Raw genomic sequence first — 17,553 nt, 5'->3', positions numbered from 1 at the left:
AAGTAATTCCCATTAGAGGTGAAAGCCTATCCTCTTAGCTTTCAAACGCCGCGAAAATCGCTTGTTTCTGACAAGTAACGAAGAAATGGCGGCCGTTTGAAGTTCAGTGCGCGAAGCAGGAAATTGGTGCCTCGATCGAGTCAACCTTGGCTCGATCGAGGAACTTCATGCTCGATCGAGTCACCCTCGACTCGATCGAGGAACCAACCTAATCAACTAAATTTCGCAATGTCGAGAGTTGGGTGTTCTTGAACTTTGGTGCCTCGATCGAGTCACCCTTGGCTCGATCGAGGAACCCTCCAATTTTATAATTCCCGCAACTTTCCTTAAGTCGGTTATGTATTGCTATAAATACCAAAACTCGTACCCTAGGTTATTCATGCCTTATTTTCAGTAGGTTTAATATAGCTACCTTAGAAAACTCTCTAAAATACTTAGTTTAGTTTATTTATTGTTCTTACTTCCGGATCTAGCTATTTACGGTATTGTTCTTAATCTTTCCTTTATTATTAATCATTTATTTCATTGTTCATCTTTTATGCTTGCAATCATGTTTCTTATTATTCTTATTGTTGTTCTTCTTTCTATTATGCGTAGCTAAATCTCTTATCTAGGATGAAAGGGGATATAGGTTGTTAGAAAAGGGGTTACTTATGAATTGATTGTTAAATTGCTTTCTATTGTTGTTCAATTATCGTATTACTTCAAATTAGTTGATTACTGATCAAAATTGATTAATTAGTCTTGCATAAACTAGGATTATCACCGACCGGGTTAAGACTAGTATAAGCCACGATAATTGAATTAGACCAACTTAATGATAGCGATCGCATGTTAAGTTAGATCTAAAAAGACATATTAGAATCGACCGATCATATGACTTTCGACAATATAAATTGCTCAATCAATGAGTTAAATTCTACCCTTTGATGACTACCTAGTGAACCCGAATCCCTAGACTCTTTAATATTATTGTTATTCATCTTTTATTTACTTGCAATTAGTTGATTAGCATACAAACAATCAAACCCCCAAAACTGGTTACCTTAAGACGGAATTAAATATAAACAAACTAGATAATCACCGCCTCCCTGTGGATTCGACCCTGACTTACCGCTAGCTATTTTGTTAGTACTAAGCTAGGATTTATTTTGATTAAGGCAAACGACTGAAAACAACCTTATCAGAAGTATCGAGAAAGAGTGATAGGATTATGAGCATTAAGCTTGTAGTCGGGGATGAGGTGGTGACGGTTATAAGTGCTTACGCACCTCAAGTAGGTTTGGATGCTTCTTTTCGACGAGCCTTCTGGGAAGATTTGGAAGAGGTTGTAGAACGAGTCCCTATTGGAGAGAAATTGATCATTGGTGGTGACCTCAATGGGCATGTGGGTACTAGTCGAGTTGGCTTTGAGAACATTCATGGGGGTTTTGGGTTCGGGGAGAGAAATGAAGCAGGAAGTGACATATTGGATTTTGCTTTGGCATATGACTTGGGTATAATGAACACTTGGTTCGAGAAAAGACATTCTCATTTGGTGACGTATAGAAATGGAGGTAATGCTAGTCAAATTGACTTCCTTTTGGTAAGGAATGCGTGGAGGAAAGAGTACACCGATTGCAAGGTCATACCTGGGAAAGTGCCGCAACACAACATAGACTAGTGGTTCTTGATTTTCGGGGTAAGAAAGGCTTGAGGAAGAGAAAGATAATCGGTGAGGCACGGATCAAGTTGTGGAAGCTACAAGGGGGAAACCAACAAGCGTTTTTGGATAAGGTTGGAAGTAGCGATATTTGGTTGGATTGCGAGGAGAAAGATATTGATGCAACGTGGGATAAATTGGAGCATGTTGTAAAGGATTTGGCGAGGGAGGTGTTAGGGGAATCTAAAGGGAATAAACCATCAAGTAAGGACACATCTTGGTGGAACGATGTGGTGAGACAAGCGATAAAGACTAAACGTGAATGTTATAAGGTTCTGGGGAAATGCATGAGTGATGAGAACTTTGAAAAGTACAAGGAGGCTAGACGAGCCGCTAAAAAGGCCGTACGGGATGTGAGGGCAAAAGTTAACCAAGAAGTGTATGCCAGGTTGGACACGAGAGAAGGAGAGAAGGATATCTATAAACTGGCTCGCATAAGAGATCGAAAGACGAGAGATATTGGGAGAGTTTGGTGTGTGAAAGATATGGACGGCAAGGTTCTGGTTCAGGATAACGAAATAAAGGCTAGATGGAGTTCTTACTTTGATAATTTATTCAATGGACATCAGGAATAAGGTTTTGGGGATGTAGAGGTAACACCAAGCATGGTTAATCGGGAATTTGTGCGTAGAATACAAAAGAGTGAAGTTAGAAAGGCGTTAAGGAAGATGGGGTCAAAGAAAGCAGAGGGACCGGATGGTATACCCATAGAAGTTTGGAGGTGCTTCGGGGAGAAAGGGATCGAATGGGTAACCATGCTCTTCAACAAGATTTGGAGGAGCAACAAGATGCCATCGGCTTGGAGGAGAAGCACTCTTGTCCCTTTGTACAAGAACAAAGGTGATGTTCAAGAGTGTTCCAATTATCGGGGAATTAAACTTATGAGTCATACGCTGAAGTTATGGGAGCGGGTAATCGAGCAAAGGCTTAGAAGATGAGTAGACATCTCGGAAAACCAATTTGGATTTATTCCCGGAGACCGACTATGGATGCGATTTTTATCATGAGACAGTTGATGGAATATCATCGGGACAAGAAGAAGGACTTACATATGGTTTTTATTGACTTGGAAAAGGCATATGATAGGGTACCAAGAGAAGTACTTTGGTGGGCTTTGACAAGAAAGGGTGTGTCGCGAAAATATATTGACCTCAAAAAGGACATGTATGAGGGGGCTAGTGCAAGTGTTCGCACTAATGTTGGGAGAACGGAAGAATTTCATATTACCATCGGGGTGCATCAAGGTTCCGCACTTAGCCCTTTTCTCTTTGCTATAGTTATGGATGAGTTGACAAGGGATATTCAGGACGACATCCCTTGGTGTATGATGTTTGCTGATGATATTGTGTTGATTGATGAGACAAAAGAGGGGGTGGAGAGAAAGTTGGAATTGTGGAGGCAGACTTTAGAGACTCGTGGGTTGAGCAGGAGTAAGACTGAGTATTTGAGGTGTCAGTTCACTAAGGTGGCGGGGTTGAGATCGACAGAGGCGGGGGAGTATTATTTTCGATGGGAATGTTGTTGAGGGTTCGGATTTCTTCAGATATCTAGGATCTATTATTCAAAAAGATGGGGAGTTAGACGGAGATGTGTCTCACAGAATTAAAGCGGTAACCCTGCTCTGCAATATATATACACCCATAGAACAGAAGAAAAATCTATCGGTTTTTTTCCCCTTACTGTTAGGAGTAACCTAGTGTCCTAAAAACCTCTTTGTAAATGAATAAAGACACGGCAAACTTGTATAAATTGGATCATTGGACTCACTTTATGTGAAATATCCGGGCACGGTTGAGCAATGAGGTTGTGATGATGTCGCTAATTACTTATATATGATTATTCTTGAAAATAATGCGGAGTATAAAGTAATGTGGGATGGAACTGGAGGGCTGGAGGCTGAGAGAGGAGTGTTGTAAACTTGTAATAGTCTTGATGTGCCTCTGGTTTTACTCTACTACTTCTAACAAAGATGGTTTTGTACAACTTGCCTGCACTGTAATTCTACTAGCATAGTTTAATACTCCTAATGTGTGCTGATTGTTGAGCTCAAAGTGCTGTAGAGACCGAGTGTAGAGACCGCACCTTACAAAAGTCAGGATACTACTTTTTTTTTCGTTAGGAACAAGGATAAAGTTATTTATATCTCTCTGTACCCGCAAAATTCAGGTGCTTTTAGCAATGGGCTAATAATGATATTGACGGGATGATTAACCTTGAAGATAACCAAATGCAGGACAAGATCCGGAGGCAGTGAGAAGTCAGAAATCATATATTGAGACTAAAACTGCAATGTTGAAGACTGAAAATGGCCGCTAGCTTAATTATATGGTGTTTTTTGCAAGAAATACGATCTGATTTTACTGTTAATTTTATGAAGAAAAAATGTCTATTACAACTTGCCTACATCGTAATTCAATTAGAATAGTACTCTGTATAATACATTATCTAATAGAACTTTTTTCTCCGGAACATGAAAAACAAAATAATCTTGACACCGACACGCTGCTCATACTACACGTAAGTTGTCACAAGCACATTCACATCATTGCGTAAAAATAACATTTTCACATACATAACTCTTGCTAATCAGTATCTCTTTGATGAAGTATACGTACAATCAATCTTTGTGCTACATTAACATTTTTTTTTTGTATAATTAAAATTCCCCCTTACCTCCTTGTAAAAATGCTTTAATCCTAATGACTATATATACTTGGCAATCTAGGTAGGTATCCAGCCAAAATGCTGCTGAAATTGGCTAATCTTCCATCCTTTTTCACCTCTACTTCATCAAACGAAACGAATCTTCAACTTGTCTTGTATTTGAGTTCACAAACTGCATATGAAAAACCAACATTAACTTTAAGCTACTCTCGCGAAGATGTATATGTTGCTGTAAGATTGCAAAACTAACCTCTAACTTTAGTTCTTTCTTTGTTGCTTGTATTCTTGTGTATCCAAACTTTGAGATCCCTGATAGACTCCAGTCATGTACCTGCCCAATGTAGAAGAAGATCAGTTACTTGCCCTTATGTTATAGACGATGATTGTAATCTCATTTCCAATACATGTGTGCTTACATTGTCTGAGAATGGATCCAATGTAAACCCTGCCATTCCTATAACAGCTTGAACTGGAGCAGTATAGTTTGAGTTATTGTAAGTATCGATACCATTCTGATCTTTAATTGGCATGGCCTTGCATTACACTTAATATATCGCACAAGTTCTCTCGTAGTTGTGAACATGCCCAAACAAGGCTAAATCAACCTAAAATTGGCAGTCACAACCAACAGGACGAGTTATAGCAAGTACAATACATATATTAATACTAAAGAATAGGACATTAGTAATAACTAACAAGTTCATGCAACGTGACTGGTATTCAGAAGGATCCGAGCTTACGTGGTCGATCGATCAAGCACGTAGACGTCAATAAGCTTAGAGCACGGTCTTAGAATGCAAAGAGGGAAGAGAAGGGCGGACACTCGCATGAGAAATATGAGGAACGAAGGTCCCTATTTATACTAATCACACGGAGGAATTATGGAATGACTAAAACTTTGGAAACAAATTTCGAAAAGATCTGAAAATACGAAGAAAAGGGCTGGGGAAGAGGCGCAACAACCACTGCGATCCTTCGAAGAGGCGCAGCAGGTGCTGCGTCCTTTCCCCAGATGTTTCCTTCTGCGGAAGAAAGATTTCCGCGTTTCTTTTATGGAATTGCGGTAGATCTCGACTTCCTTATTCCTTAAAATTAGATTTTCGGGAAATATTATGCCAAAAGAATATAAAAATAAATTATGGAATAGAAATATCCGGAATATTCTAGAACATACCAAGGGGTAGACACAAGTATTTGAGCTATCACTTGATGATAAACTTACGAACTGCCATAAAACGTTTCGTGTACCAAACATGCGGCCCAATCATCACCGGGTGGCTTGCGGGAGGTGCAGAAATGAGGTATCTACAGGTTGTTGTATTCCTGCACAGAATGCAGTCTGCTGGTGCACTAAATTGAAGCTGAAGTCTTTGATGAAAAGGCAGGTTGTGTATGTTGTTGTGGTGGCCTTGATTTATTTGATCTGGATGGTGAGGAATAGATGTAGGTTTGAATAGGTAGTTGAACACCCGTCAAGAGTGTTGCAACAAGTGAAGCATCAACTCAAGATGCGGATAAATAGAAGGTATGGGAGTGCTATTGAAATCAGCTGCAAAGGATTGGCTTCTAAATACTGGTCTTGTGTAGTTCTATTCATATCATGTAAGCTGTTTGTTTGATCAATGATGTAGGTTGGAAAATGTATTACATTGGTGGATGTACTTCATGATTATTATTAATACAAATTTAACATTTCACCAAAAAAAAAAGAATTCACAGATACACAATCCAATACACAAACCAATCCAACTGTAGTAATTAACCATCCTCCAAATAGTAACCAGTAACCGACTACACACCGAAGTGTATAGCCGTGCCAGGTTACCCATCGCAACATGTAACCCACACCGCCAGTGGGGGACCGCAGCCTTGCCCACCAAATCCCGGCTCATCATAACGAGCGAACTCAGATCATTAATGTGCACAACCCACTAGTGACGGGAGCCACATGAGGTTGAAACCATCTCCCGAAAATGGTCCCAAAACAATGATACCAATCAACAATATAATCTCAATCAATCTCCATCCAAACGATACAAGTTACACAATCAATCTTAAATCAATTATACAATCAACTGAGTAGGGAAATCCTACCATTTCACAATTCCATAGAAACGCATCAATCACACCATGTCAAGCAAGACTTCATATCATATCCTACAAGCAACAACCGTATCCTATCACTAAGCTATTCAAGACTGCAAAATACACAATTATTCACAAACTCACCTTGAAGGACAAAACGATGTCGAAGACGGCGACACCCGACTCGACGACCTCATGCATAGGCTATCCCCTCACGGATTAGGGTGCAAGGCTACTTAAGATTGGTAGAGAGGGATGAAAGAATTCGGAAAGAGAGAGTTCAGGTTTTAGAAATGATAATATGAAACGTCGAAATGAATTATGTTTTAGTCACCGCGTTTTATAATAACACGCTGTCAGACGAGGTACTCAGTCGAGTATGGACATACTCGGCCGAGTACACCGCACTCGGTCGAGTACCCCAGTTACTCGACCGAGTGACTGCTACTAGGTCGAGTATCGAGTTACGATGATAACATAGTATCCCTTTGTCTCCCTTACTAAGGGCTTCTCATGGTCAACAGGTCGGTCCATAACAGGGCGGGTATTACATATATATTATCTTGATGCAGCCTACATTCATTCCTACAAATAGGCCACCATTTTTGTAATTGAAAGTTTACCCAAGCACCACAAAAACTTTAAAAAAATTGAATTTATTCACACTCCAACTATATACCCCTATTTTTACGCGATCTGATCTCGAAAATTAAACGAAGTTTCTCAACAATGGCGATGGTTTAGGTCGATCTTGCTGTGATAAATTAAACGAAGTTACTTTGATAAAATTAAACGAAGTATTATACGATCTGAGCTCGAAAATTAAACGAAGTTTCGCAACGATACCTAAATTATGGCAATATTTATGTTTCTTTTTATTTATTATTTAACTTAATCTATCCTAGTCATCTTTCCGGTGTCATGTCAACTTTTTCCGGCTAGAAATTTACTCTGATATCTCCACTTGGGCTGAATTGCATATCGGAAAATGAAATTGGTAGCAATTTGTATGCACTAATGCTAAGTAATGTAATAATTTTAGGAGTTTGTTTTATAAGGTAGTAATTTTTGAAAACTGGTATTTATAAGGCTGTAAAATTTAATTGAACTAACTATTTAATCGTGTAAGAATTGAGCCCAAATCTAGTTCCATATTGAAAGTCTTCTCAAATGCACGAAATGTTTCGATTACTGAATTAATTCTTTCATCTATCTGAGACAGGTTGCCCTGTGTTTATGTTGCGCAGTGGACATGGAGGATAGTGAAACTGCATCTTCATCATCTTTAGTAGGCATTCCTATTGTTAGTAATGGAGAGAGTGGTAAGTCGTTACACATGGATGGTATGTAAAAGATGAATGTGATATGAATGAGAATTGTATATTGAATGAATTGATGTGTTTCTATTGACAAGACGACGTGTGTATATATACACTTACAAACGACGCGAGGAAAAACCCTACACGAGACATGGGTATCGGCCCAAGATACAAAATATGGTAAAATACCAAAATACAAAGATATCGACACGAGAAAATATCTCAACACCCCCCTCAAGTTGGAGCGTGGGGATCAAGAACGCCCAACTTGGAAAGTAGAAAAGCAAACTGTCGTTCTCCCAAAGCCTTCGTAAGAATGTCTGCAAGTTGATCAGATGTATGAACATAAGCAGGTTGAATAAGACCATCGCGAATAGCATCACGTACATAATGACAATCGATCTCAATGTGCTTAGTACGCTCATGAAAAACCGGATTACGAGAAATGTGTAAAGCCGCTTTATTATCGCAATGCAGAAGTGCCGGAGAACTGGTCGAAACACGCAAAAATTGCAAGATACCGTGCAACCATTTAACTTCACAAGTGGCAGCACGCATGGCGCGATACTCAGATTCAGCGGAAGAAAGAGACACCGTAAATTTGCTTCTTGGTCTTCCAAGAGATCGGTGCGCCTCCCAACAAGACAAAATAGGCAGTTAACGAGCGACGGGTAATAGGACAACTGCTCCAATCTGCGTCGCAATAAACCGTCATATCAAGAGAAGAACGATGCGAAAACAACAAACCTTGCCCCGGCTGATTCTTGATATACCGTACAACACGCAGAGCCGCTTGCCAATGTGATTCCCGTGGTGCGTGCATAAAACAAGATAAAATATGGACACTAGAAGACAAATCGGGGCGAGTATTTGTCAAATAGAACAAACGGCCCACCAAGCGACGATAGACCTCTGGGTCTGGAAGCAATGCATCGGTAGCCAAACCAAGCTTGTGGTTTTGTTCAATTGGAATAGAAGAAGGTCGTGCACCAAGAAGACCAGTCTCAGTCAAAATTAGAGCAAGGTTACCCTAATTTTTTTTATGAGTACTGAAATCCACGAAGAAGTTGATCACTCCGAGTCCGAACACGATTCCGCAGCAACTCAAGGAGACGTCAATTCCTCCGATTCCGATTCCGATTCAATCGATATGACGAAAGAAGGTAAACTCAGTCCTTATTTTCTTTCTACTTCTGATAAAGCGGGTGACAAATTAATAATCGTTACCCTAAAAGGCGACAATTATGATGAATGGGCATTGAAAATGCGTGGAGCCTTGCGCTCAAAGAAAAAGTCCGGATTCATTGACGGGTCAATAACAAAACCTGCTGATGATTCGGATGAAATTGAGGACTGGTACATGGTTAATGCCATGGTAGTTAATTGGATATTCAATTGTATTGACCCGGATTTGGGGTCTTCTATCTCTTATGTAGAAGAAGCAAAAGTTCTGTGGGACGATATTGAGCAACGCTTTAGCGTTGATAATGGTCCGAAATTGCATAGAACAAAAGGCTCGATTATGGCCTGCAAGCAAGGTGAAAAGGAGACAATTACTGAGTATTTCGGTCGTCTCAAGAAACTTTGGGATGAACTCGATAAATTCGATCGTCAACCTACTTGTACTTGTGGTGGGTGTAAATGTGGATTAAATAAACAACTCGACAAGAAGCGAGATGAAGACAAATTACATGCTTTTTTGTTGGGCATTGATGCGGCCTACTCTACTGTGGTCTCAAGTTTACTACTACAAGAACCCCTTCCATCCCTCAACCGTGCTTACTCCACATTGATTCAAGAAGAAGGTGTTAAAGGAAAAGTCACTCCGTCACTTGGGGCTCGCAATACTGAAAACAGAGGAGCACCGATTGGGGGTTTTGCGGCTCGTTATTCACCCTCGTACAACCCTGCCCGTACACAGGAGACAGAAGAGAAAGATATTAATGACGGTCGTCCTAAATGCGACCATTGTAACAAGTGGGGTCATTTGAAGAAGTCTTGTTTCGAAATTATCGGATACCCCAAGGGTTGGCGTGACAGGGGCAGAGGTAATGGTGGAGCTTTTGGCCGTGGCCGCGGGGGTAGCAGCAACAACACGGGTGTTGGCCGAGGTAGTGCAGCAGCAGCACGCGTCAATGATGATGCGGTTGATAATAAAGAGCAATTCGTAAGCATTCCCAAGGAGCAATGGGATGCTTATGTGAACCATACTAAAGCTTCTTCTTCGAAAGTCCGCATGAATGGTAAGACAGAACAACTAAATTTATGGCTTCTCGATTCTGGTGCAACGCACCACATGACGGGAAATCTTTCTTTATTACGCGATGTGCAAGATATTGATGCTTGTATGGTTGCTCTCCCCAATGGGAAATTTTCGAAATCTACTAAGGAAGGGACGGTTTCAATTGGTTGTGATTTACACTTGAAACACGTTTTATTTGTCCCTGACTTTAATTGCAATTTGGTATCCATATTTCAATTGTCAAAAGACATTGATTGTGAAGTTAAATTTAGTAACAACACTTGTGTTATTCAGGACCGCATGTCGAAGAAGACGATTGGCAAGTGTGAGCAACAAGGAAGGCTATATCTTCTGGAAGGAGAGTCGAAGACTGAAGTACATCTTCTTTGAGGTACACGCGGTACGCCAAGGATGATGTGGAGTTTTGGCATCGTCGTTTAGGCCATCCTTCAAGAAGAGTAGTAAATTTATTACCTTTTATTGATAATAATAAGTCTAGTAAGCATGATTATTCGCTTTGTGACATTTGTTTACGTGCCAAACAAACTCGGGAAAAATTCATTATTAGTGATAATAAAGCCAAATCTATTTTCGAGCTTATACATTGCGATTTATGGGGTGATTATCGGGTTACTTCTTCTTGTGGTAGTCGATATTTTTTGACCATTGTGGATGATTTTTCTCGTGGTGTTTGGGTCTATTTGGTTAAAGCGAAAAGTGAAGTTGCTCAACTGTTGCAAAATTTTGTGGTTATGGCTAAAAGACAATTTGATGCTAATGTTAAAATTATTCGAACATATAATGGAACAGAATTCACTTGTTTAAAAAATTATTTTGACACACAAGGCATAATACATCAGACTACTTGTGTTGGTACTTCTCAGCAGAATGGACGGGTGGAAAGAAAACACCGTCACATCCTTAATGTTGCTAGGGCGTTACGATTTCAGGCGGGCTTGCCAGTGGAGTTTTGGGGCGAATGTGCTTTAACAGCAGGTTATTTAATTAACCGTACTCCATCTGTATTGCTCCAAGGGAAGACACCGTATGAGGTATTATTTGCCAAACGTCCTAGTTATGATAATTTGCGTACTTTTGGGTGCTTATGTTACGTTAAACATCCTCGAAAAGATGGAGATAAATTTGCTTCTCGTAGTAGGCGTTGTATTTTTGTCGGTTACCCATTTGGTAAGAAAGGATGGGAAGTTTATGATTTGGAGACAAAAGAATTTTTTATCTCTCGTGATGTCGTATTTGATGAATTTAATTTCCCGTTTCTACCCGAAAATGGGACCCCGCACGCTGTGCCTGACACGAGAAAATATCTCAACATGGTAGCTTTACTTTTCGTCATTTCGATTATTCTTTGCCTGATATTGTTTGTTCCCTTTGCCTTAATAAATTTGATAAAATAAAGCAAAATGACTCACTAAAGTGCTGCTCTTCTTTCTATTGTCAAGTAGCAGTCATTTGATGCAATTCTCGACGAAATTTTCATCTTGGGTTATTCCGAAACAACCTCTTTGTGTTGCTAACACATGACGTACATCCGACCTCCCCGTACCCCGCTATTTCAGGGACCCATTGAGGCACTGGAGTGATGTTGTTCTTGTTGCTGTAAGTATCTTAGATACTGCAGTCTTTTAAGTTTTAACCATAACGATATTGCTGAAGTGGTTGTTTCCTTGACAAGTTGAAATTGAGTTGGAGGGTTTAATGGTCTATACATTCTCCTAGGGGTATCACTCTAATGATGAGAAACCGCGCCTGTTCAGGATTTAAAATAGAAGAAAACCTTGTCCATAATGCATAGAATCTTAAGAGTCATGATTTTTCAGTGTAATGCATTCAATGATTGTTCTGTTAATATCTAGTCTCTTTCTCTTATTCTTGCCTTTATCTTGTATATTAGGTGCTCATGAAAAGCTGCTGGCTTGCTTGCCAGTAACTCATGCCAGTGGCTCATCTGAAGAGGCTTGGTTTGATGACGACTGTGATAATGATCTTGAAATGAACAAGGAATGGAAGCTGCGCCGAGATAAGTTCTACTCTGTATGTGCCAAACACGAGCAGTAGCTAATTCAATTGGTTGTAGCGAATTTATTGCTTTGTTTTATGCTCTTCTATAATGTTTCATTAGGAGGGATACCGGGAAGGTATAATAGAGGGGCAAAAGGACGCTGCACAACATGGCTTTAATCAAGGCTTTAAGGATTCTGTCATGTTTGGATTCAAGTGGGGTGCTGTTAGGGGGGTCACCAGGTAAATAAATAGGCCTAGGCCTGCCTATTCTTTTGTTGTTGCCTTCCTAATTCTAATGTTTGCGAGCTCAGAATTGTGTTACTTTGACTCTGCTGTAAATGTCGGACACAAAATTTGGTGAATGTGTCCATGTTTTGCCTGAAGTGAGTGTCAAAGTACTTTGTCAGAACATCAGTGTTCGACACATGACAGATAATCCAAAGTGAAGTATCAAAGTAACATAGATTCAGAATCTGTTTTGCATATACTATTGTATTCAAGTTTGTCCCCTTTCTTATCTTCCGTCTGTAACCTGGCTGAAGTTCTTTAGCCCATATACCGGACGAAGTGAAAGAGAAACTTGTTGAGAACGAGGAAGTGAGAAGAGAGATGATGAACTTACATACACATGTTGATGCTATTACAACGAAGGATGCACTTACACTCTATTATGATCATATCCGGAGAGACAAATATGCAGAGCGGAAGAGAGACATCAACCCTGCTCTTTCTCTTACTCAGCAAAGTGAATACGGTGGCTTGGAAACATATGTTAAGAAACTTGAGTTCATCTTAACCGAATCTTGTGTGATCAGTGTGCCCTTAGAAGCGAAAAAAAATGCAGGATCTTGATGTTCTCATAGCGCTACCCTAGCAGCATGTGGCTTTGAAACGAGGAAGAGGAGCAAAACATTTTTTTTCGTTATGTTTGAGGTATGTTTTAGATTATGAACAGTATTACAAGGTACCTGTCGTAGCTCCAGTGTTTTACTACTATTGCTTCCAGGAGGTAGTAGTCTCCAGGATCTCTTTTTTTTTTTTTTTTTTTTTTTTTTTTTTTTTTTTTTTTTTTTTGTGCGTGGTATTTGCACTCAATGTATTGTAAAAGAACCTCAGATAATTATCATATTTTCTACCATTACTCCCTTAGTTGTGCTTTGATTCTTGTAAACAACTTCTAAATCCTAAGAACGAGTATTTGGCCCCTTGGAAATGGAGACAGTTTATCGGCTGTCAAGAATAAAAATAGATCTGATGAGTTATTTGTACAATTTCTAAGCTGTCTGCCAATCTGCCATACGTTATTACTTCAACTATGCATATTACCTTGCGTACCATATCTGACTCTTGACATTCCGGCTCGTATGACATTAACCACTTCATTTAAGCCAAGTTGGACACTTACACATACCGTGTACAAAAATTCAAACCATTTTGAGTAACATAGGTTGCATAGTTGCTGGTGCAAAACAGCATACGGTTGGCATACCAGAATCGAATTAAAACTGGGGAGGAACCGATAAGGATAATTATATAGGGACAAATCACACAAATCCATCATAAATCATAATTTATGTTACAAATACCAAATATAAACTTGTTACAACATCCAAAGTAATGTCAGATACTCAGATGTTTGCAGTTTAGTACACAGATACTTGAAAGTTGAAACTAATGTACTTATTGCTTCTAGTATTCAGTTGATCGATATAGTTTATCTCTGAATTTCTCAGTCCTTGGCAGTCTTGATCTCTTGAGGTGAGAGTAGGTACAACTTCCTACTTTGTAATTTCATTTACTGGAATCTTGATGTATCAGAGTTGCATCTGTTACTTTCTGCAATTTTGATTCAATAAATTATAAGTAAAGAGCAACAATGCCCAGGTGCTTCAAGGGCTCGCGCAAATGGCGGGTAAAATAGCCAGATATACGCAGCAGCCTTACCCTTGTTTTAACTTTTAACAATGCCGAGAGGTTGTTACTGCATGATTCAGAAGGAAAATTGTGTCATGAATGTTTGCTACTTCACAAAAAGAAGAAACACATCTAGTTTTGCAAATTATTTTTCTTGATTCCATCAAAATCCAAAACCAACGAATAGTAATTCTTTGGCTCAATTGGAAATTAGTGAAAATTTTACTTTTTAAATTACTCCCAAAAAAAATAGGTCCCTTTTAAGAATTATTAAATAGGTTATGCCACATTTACCTTCTTAAAGAGGAACTTTAGCGGCAAGCTTGAATGCGTCTTGCCTGGGAAAAGCTCGATGAATCTCTTCGCATCTGAGGCTCATACTTTGGTATCGGCAGTACGGATTCGAAAGCTTCAACCAGTAAGGCAACCTTTCTCTTTCGAGCAATGGCGAGTTGGTTCACTGTTTTCTGGAGTGCATGATCAAGCATCCATTCTTCTGCATTTCTCCGCTCTTCCATGTCTTGGTGCCTGAGATCTACCTTTTCTGCTTCTTGCTCGGGTTCCACAGGTAGAAAGTTTGGTGGTCGCGGGTTGAATTCTCTAGCATCCTCATTTTCCTCATCTGATTTTTTGCATCTCGCTGATCTCTTTAATTTATTGCAGGAGTCGAAAAGCTCATCAGTGGATTCTATGCCTTTGCCGGAATTGCCCTTATGGACTTTCTGACATTCATTTCTGATGGCTGGTATAGCTGCTTCATCCTTTTCCAGGTTACTGTCTTCTGTTTCTAGCTTTGTTACTTGGACAGTATGATCTTCAAATGAGTGAAGGTTGTTAACCTTTGAATTTTGCTCTTGATTAGAATTTGTTGAGGTTTCATTGATTGCTTTTTTGGCTTCAGTCTCATACTGTTCTTCAGGTTGCTGAGATTCAGCAGAAATGCTAAGACTTGCATCTTCATTGTTACTTGTTTCACTCAGTTCGACTTCAGCTTGACTACCATTATCAGGCATGGGGATTTGTTCTTCTACAGCAACATTTTCTTCCTTTTCTTTCTCCATCTCACTTGATACATTTTCTGCCATGACAACACCATCTTTGGTTTCCTTACATATATAGAGGTCCTCATCTAGTTCTCCATTTGTTTCTTTTGGCTCGTGGAAAGAATCAAGTTCTCCATTGCTAGCTTCCGTAATTTTCTCAAAAGGGTTCGAGAAATCACCGTCTTGTTCTTCAATGGACTCTTCTTTTAGTTCGGTAGTGCAAATAATTTCATTATCCACTATTTGCTCTTCAATGTCATCTTCTGCACAGTAATCAAAGTTGTAGTCGTTAGCAGCAGCGTCTAACACCAATACACCATGTGCGAGAGTTACTTTGATACTGTACTTTTTATAGATTATTTCGCACTTCATCATATCCGAAATGATAAATTGTTCAAACCTTGAGTGAAATTTTTTAACCTCGGATTACTAAAGTGGAATTAGCCCAAAACTTGGATACCAATTTGAAAATTACCTTCTTAATAACATTTCCGTATGTAGAAGATACCGTGAGTAATGAATTTAACAGCTTAAATAGGCCATAGAAATTACCTGTGAGGGAGGACTCAGTGTCTGATACAGTATCTGTGTCACTGAACAGTAGGCACTCCATAATTTCATCATGAATATATGGCAACAATTTCTCAGCAAGGAACTTCTCTAACTCAAAACCAGCTTCCCTTTCATCATCACCATTAGCTTTATCAACCGGTACCTCGACTTTCTCGTCATGAACTTCTGTATTTTCCCCTTCTTCCCACTCCATGTCTGAGATTTCTCCAAAAACCTGGCCTAGACTCACACTAGAATCACTGTCCATCCCCTGGTCAATCGCATCATCGTAACACTCGAAAGATGCTTGATTATGAACAAGGGTTGATGGATATTCTTCATCTATTTTTTCTTCACAACTGAAATTCATTTCTGACAAATTAGCATCATCCTGGAAATAATCAATCTCTGAAATTTCTGCAGAATCATGTCTTGGGACGTGAATTTCAACAAAGAAATCATCCTTTCGATCTTCTGAGATCTCTGAACCACCACTTAAGACGAAACACATCTTAGAATCATCTTCTGTTGTGACCTTAGCCTCAGCCTGCTTTCGTTTACAAGGAGCAAAAGCTCCTGGTTTAACATTTTTCTGGGTTTTTAACATCCTTCTCCTTGAAGACAAGAAAGATTTCAACGGAGGTGCAACTGCATGGTGATGACCGTTAAGAGAACAGTAGTTATAAGGGCAGACCTTCATAACTGAGGTACCTTGAGCTTCAGTTGCACCAGGTGTAAGTTTGAGGTAAGACGGGAATTTCGAATCTTTTAAGGTTGATGAACAGGTAGCTCTTCGAGCTTCAAGATTCTCACATAGAACCATCTTCTTTTTATGTTTAAAGGTAGGTGACTTTGTTAAGGTCCTAACTTTTTTGAAACTAGATGATTTTCCAACCCTCTGAAGTTTTAAGGTGGATGAAACACTTAGCTTCTCCTTTCTAGCTTCTGAACTACTTGTACCCTTCATATAATTTGGTGAGCCATAGGGCGAAGTTTTGTTACCTGATAATGGTTTTTTTGGACTTGGTGTTTTGGTTAGTGTAGCTACAGTAGTTGGCTCTCCAGACTGTCCGAAAACTTGTTTGTTTCCTGATAATGGTTTATTTGAACTTGGTGTAACTAAGGTAGGTGGCTCTTCCGGCTGTTGGAACACTTGACGAGTTTTCACCGGATAACCGAGGTTAAACTCAATCTCTGACCGTTTGATGAAGCGTGATTTCTTCATTCTTTTGGACTTCAAATCAGGTACTTTGATCTTGACATCATAGTTTTGGAGGGAAGGGTTTGGTGTGACATTCTGCCTCTTCTCTGTTTGTATAGGTTGGATACTAAGCTTGTTAGAGACCTTCCTTTGCTGCACCATCTTCTTCTTGTTCTAATAGATAAATAAAAAAGAGGTTTGTTTTGGGGTTTTCCTTCCCTTTGCTTGAGAAACAAAAATTCATTCACAAGACATGGAAAAGAAGATTGCTAGAGAAAGAAAAGGTGTGTGCATCTTTTGTAATAAAGATACGTCTTTTCTCCCTTTTAGCTTAATGTTGGGTATAATTGTACTAGTACTCCGTAATGTTTACGCTTGGTTATGGAATATTTTGTTGGTTTTCTTTCGTTGTTGGTCTGAAATGAGGTATAGACTATAGAGCGAGTAGGCCTCGACCATACGAGATGGGTTTTGAACTTGCGACCTATCAAGTAGTGGTTATTGTTTCCATGTCCAGAATCCGTAATCTATACTGTAACGCTAAGACATCATTGTTATTTATTCCGCTTATCTCAATTATTTGTTTACATTTAATTTAAATAACGTTTGTAGCGAATGCAAAAGTATATGTTATATTTGGACTTGAGGAGTTTAGGTAGTGTATAATGAGTAATATGATGGAAGTGGGTAGGTTGTTTGTCTTATTTCAACTGCTGTGTGATCATAGTAGGTTGTCACATATACTTTTGAGTTTTGAATAATAGGAGCAAGGCTGAAGATAAGGAGCGTCATGCCGACTTTTTTCAGTA

At 39.3% G+C, this 17,553-nt stretch overlaps 4 protein-coding genes across 6 annotated transcripts; 2 read left to right on the top strand and 2 right to left on the bottom strand.

The window, feature by feature from the left end:
• Positions 1 to 4,224: 4,224 nt before the first annotated feature.
• On the bottom strand, positions 4,225 to 4,899 carry LOC141614963 (putative inactive purple acid phosphatase 24). Its single transcript, XM_074433606.1, has 3 exons — positions 4,783 to 4,899; positions 4,617 to 4,697; positions 4,225 to 4,538 (listed from the first exon to the last, which is right to left on the bottom strand). The coding sequence occupies exons 1-3, from the start codon at positions 4,894 to 4,896 to the stop codon at positions 4,485 to 4,487; spliced, it is 249 nt and encodes an 82-aa protein (XP_074289707.1). The 5' UTR covers positions 4,897 to 4,899; the 3' UTR covers positions 4,225 to 4,484.
• A 3,913-nt stretch (positions 4,900 to 8,812) lies between these two features.
• Positions 8,813 to 10,392, top strand: LOC141613621 (uncharacterized). The gene is made up of 2 exons (XM_074432365.1): positions 8,813 to 10,013; positions 10,307 to 10,392. The coding sequence occupies exons 1-2, from the start codon at positions 8,813 to 8,815 to the stop codon at positions 10,339 to 10,341; spliced, it is 1,236 nt and encodes a 411-aa protein (XP_074288466.1). The 3' UTR covers positions 10,342 to 10,392.
• Positions 10,393 to 11,404: 1,012 nt separating this feature from the next.
• LOC141614962 (uncharacterized) lies at positions 11,405 to 13,198 on the top strand. Of its 2 annotated transcripts, XM_074433605.1 has the most exons (4): positions 11,405 to 11,629; positions 11,925 to 12,064; positions 12,153 to 12,274; positions 12,577 to 13,198. In XM_074433605.1, the coding sequence occupies exons 2-4, from the start codon at positions 12,023 to 12,025 to the stop codon at positions 12,884 to 12,886; spliced, it is 474 nt and encodes a 157-aa protein (XP_074289706.1). In that variant the 5' UTR covers positions 11,405 to 11,629; positions 11,925 to 12,022; the 3' UTR covers positions 12,887 to 13,198. The 2 variants fall into 2 exon arrangements, with proteins under 2 accessions (XP_074289706.1, XP_074289705.1); XM_074433604.1 differs by lacking the exon at positions 11,405 to 11,629 and having other exon boundaries at positions 11,702 to 12,064.
• A 349-nt stretch (positions 13,199 to 13,547) lies between these two features.
• LOC141611778 (uncharacterized) lies at positions 13,548 to 17,186 on the bottom strand. Of its 2 annotated transcripts, XR_012528733.1 has the most exons (4): positions 15,544 to 17,117; positions 14,243 to 15,254; positions 13,979 to 14,015; positions 13,548 to 13,870 (listed from the first exon to the last, which is right to left on the bottom strand). XR_012528733.1 is itself a non-coding variant. In XM_074430399.1 (3 exons), the coding sequence occupies exons 1-2, from the start codon at positions 16,904 to 16,906 to the stop codon at positions 14,260 to 14,262; spliced, it is 2,358 nt and encodes a 785-aa protein (XP_074286500.1). In that variant the 5' UTR covers positions 16,907 to 17,186; the 3' UTR covers positions 13,548 to 13,870; positions 14,243 to 14,259. The 2 variants fall into 2 exon arrangements, 1 of the variants encoding a protein (XP_074286500.1); XM_074430399.1 differs by lacking the exon at positions 13,979 to 14,015 and having other exon boundaries at positions 15,544 to 17,186.
• Positions 17,187 to 17,553: the final 367 nt, after the last annotated feature.

Source organism: Silene latifolia, chromosome 11 (genome assembly GCF_048544455.1).
Source record: "Silene latifolia isolate original U9 population chromosome 11, ASM4854445v1, whole genome shotgun sequence".
Lineage (NCBI taxonomy): Eukaryota > Viridiplantae > Streptophyta > Magnoliopsida > Caryophyllales > Caryophyllaceae > Silene > Silene latifolia.
This window is presented reverse-complemented; position numbering and strand designations above follow the sequence as displayed.